Genomic DNA, 2868 nt, shown 5'->3' with positions numbered 1-2868 from the left:
CACCTGCACTAAAGTGTCAGGTTATGAGCCCAAGGCACAATATTGAAGTCAACATGAAAAAAATAACAGACTTACTCGACAAACATAACTATTTTCATTGGTCGTTCAACATGGAAATGGAGCTTGCACGGAAGATGCTACGGGACACGTGATGGAAATGGAGTCGGAAGCTAAGATGACGCTGGAATGTCTTGTGAATGACATGAAAGCATTCGCCATTATTGCACAAGGGATCCAGTCAGAACACCAATCAAAAATCCGTTCTGCCCGTACTGCTCGTGAAGCATGGGGGATTCTTAAAGATTATTACAATCGTTCAAATATTCACAATCGAGTGACTTCGACAAGCGTTTACATGAGTTCACTATGAAAGATGGAGCAAGCATGGCTTCTCATCTCGATAATTTCAACAAACTGGTAGTTGCGATGGAGGGTGTCGGAAATGGTATGAGCACATATAGGCAGCTAGTGATCTTGCTCGGTAGTCTGCCGAGCAGTTATGCGATGATTGTCTCTATCATTGAGAACTCTAAGGAAATTCCACTTGACGAAGTGAAGGAAAAGCTCTTGAAAGAGCACGAAAAGGTCGAAAATGCAGAAAAATCGGATGAAAACGCATTCAAGGTGCGACTTCGTGGTCATGGTGGTCGAAAGAAGTAACAAGGTGGCATTTGTCGCCAAGATCAGCATATTCGACGAGACATGAGACAAGGTAACCGTGGACAACCACTGATCAGCTTGAGGTTTCACCGGGCGTTGCCATGGCTGCAACAAGATTGGTCATGAGAAGGTGGGCTGTCCATCAAGTGCACGCAGTAGTGAGGTACAGTCTATGGCAAATATGGATGATAAATCAGATTGGTTGCTTGATAGTGGTGCATCGTCGCCCATTATCCCTGACCGGGAGGCTTTCCATACTTACAAAGAGTTGAAAAAGGCATTGGTGTTACAATTGCTGATGGTGAATCACTTCATGCGATTGGTATGAGTGATTATCACATGCAATGCCCTCAAGGTCGCGTAGTGAGATTAGTAAACGCTCTCCACATTCCTGGATTAGATCGTCGGCTACTCTCAGTTGCAAAAACTTACCCCAAAGGGTCTTACAGTGAGTTTTAGCATTAAAGTGTGTACTATCTCTCGAGGAGAAGAATCGATTGCGACCGTACCACAAGCAAACAATGAATATCGTGTGAAGAAACAAGCACAGACTGTGAGTGGGATTTTTCATCAAGAATAACCAGGTTGAAAACAATTAGACAGTTGTGTACAGTAAAAAAAATTGGAGTCCGAACATGTCAGTGTCGTCTAGTGGTTAAGACGCGAGCTTCACAAGCTTAAAGATGGTGGCAAAATTACTGTGCGATTATCTGTCATTAACATCGTCGCTTCTGTAGATATCTTCTCAGAATAAACATCTTTGCCTCCCTTTTTCCTGTCTTCTTCGTCGACGCCGTTCAACGTAAGCAGCGGGCTTTCTTCGACTTGTCGAGAGCGATGGTTGACGCAGCTCTCATCAATACGAAAAAGAATTGCCAGGCCGACATCAAGCCTTGACGGCTGAATAATTTTTTTGCCTCGTACTATAAAGCTATCCGTCGTTAGGTACTCGCCAGTAGGGGCTGTATTTGAGACCTGGTCTGCGTGTACCTAGTATGCACCAGCAATGACCTGATTTGACCAAGCGCTACTGCGTCATACGCTCCATGCGAGATTAGTACACACGAATCATGACAATATGAAACGTGTAGTTGATATGAGTGATGGTTTCCCTGGAGGACCTAGCGTGATCAAGATCTATATGGAAGATGCATGCTTGGAAAGAATACTGTCACACCATTCCCAAAGCAAACAAACCGTGGTATGATAACTACCACACACGAGTTTTACAACTGGTTAACACAGATCTCGCGGGACCCATGAAAGTGCCGTCTACCGGTGGAGCAAAGTATGTGCTACTCTTCACCGATGACTACTCGCACAACATATGTGAATACTTCTTGAAGAGTAAGACGGAAGTGTCAAATCATTTTCGTGAGTACAAAGCAAAGATGGAAGGGCAACTAGGTGCTCGAATCAAAATCATTCGGTCAGACAATGGGACTGAAATCGTCAACAAGAAGTTTTGCAAGGTTTGTGTTGATGGTGGGATGATCCACCAACGCTCTGCACCATATAGCTCTCAACAAAAAGGGCTTGCAGAACGAACAAACCGAACCGTGATGGAGATGGCAAGAAGCATTATGCTGTACCAGGCTATTGAAACTCGATGGTGGGCTGATGCAGTCAATACTGCTGTGTACCTGTTGAATCGGATGACCAGCACTGTAACACTGATATTACACCATACGAGCTTTGTTTTGGCTCTCGTCCAAATCTCGATCATATTCGTGTCTTTAATTTTCGGGGGTACGCACATATTGACAAGTCTCAACAAACAAAACTCGACGCGACATCATACTCACTGCATGTTGCTGGGGTCCATGGAATATGGCAAAAGTTACCGTGTGTTAAATCTCGATACTGGAAAAGTAAAACAAGCCGTTCAGTTGCTCTAGATGAACGCGGAGTATCCAGCATCTATCATGTGGAAAATACGGATACGCCTCATGAGTATCTTTATATTCCAATTGATGGAGATGAAATTATGGCACCTTGTGTTTCACCGCCAACACAAAGCGATGATGTGATCATGGATGACGTCTTAGTTGATAACGACGAGGGAATGCCCTTGGCGGTTGATACCCGTGTTTCTACATCAAGCATTCAGCATGCGAGTCCACCACAAACTGAAATCACACATGACAACCACTTACTCAGTGGGAGGGATGCAATTGTATTTCATCCTTTAATCCATCGTCGCCAACT

At 44.2% G+C, this 2868-nt stretch overlaps 1 protein-coding gene across 1 annotated transcript; it reads left to right on the top strand.

Moving 5' to 3' along the window:
* Nucleotides 1-841: 841 nt before the first annotated feature.
* Nucleotides 842-1240, top strand: PHALS_13001 (uncharacterized protein; the record flags this gene model as incomplete). Its single annotated transcript, XM_024728665.1, has 2 exons — nucleotides 842-982; nucleotides 1061-1240. The coding sequence occupies 2 exons, from the start codon at nucleotides 842-844 to the stop codon at nucleotides 1238-1240; spliced, it is 321 nt and encodes a 106-aa protein (XP_024579120.1).
* Nucleotides 1241-2868: the final 1628 nt, after the last annotated feature.

Source organism: Plasmopara halstedii, assembly GCF_900000015.1.
Source record: "Plasmopara halstedii genome assembly, contig: Scaffold_650, whole genome shotgun sequence".
In the NCBI taxonomy this organism is placed as follows: Eukaryota; Oomycota; class Peronosporomycetes; order Peronosporales; family Peronosporaceae; genus Plasmopara; species Plasmopara halstedii.
The sequence above is the reverse complement of the archived record's forward strand: the minus strand, read 5'-3'. Positions and strand labels throughout refer to the sequence as shown.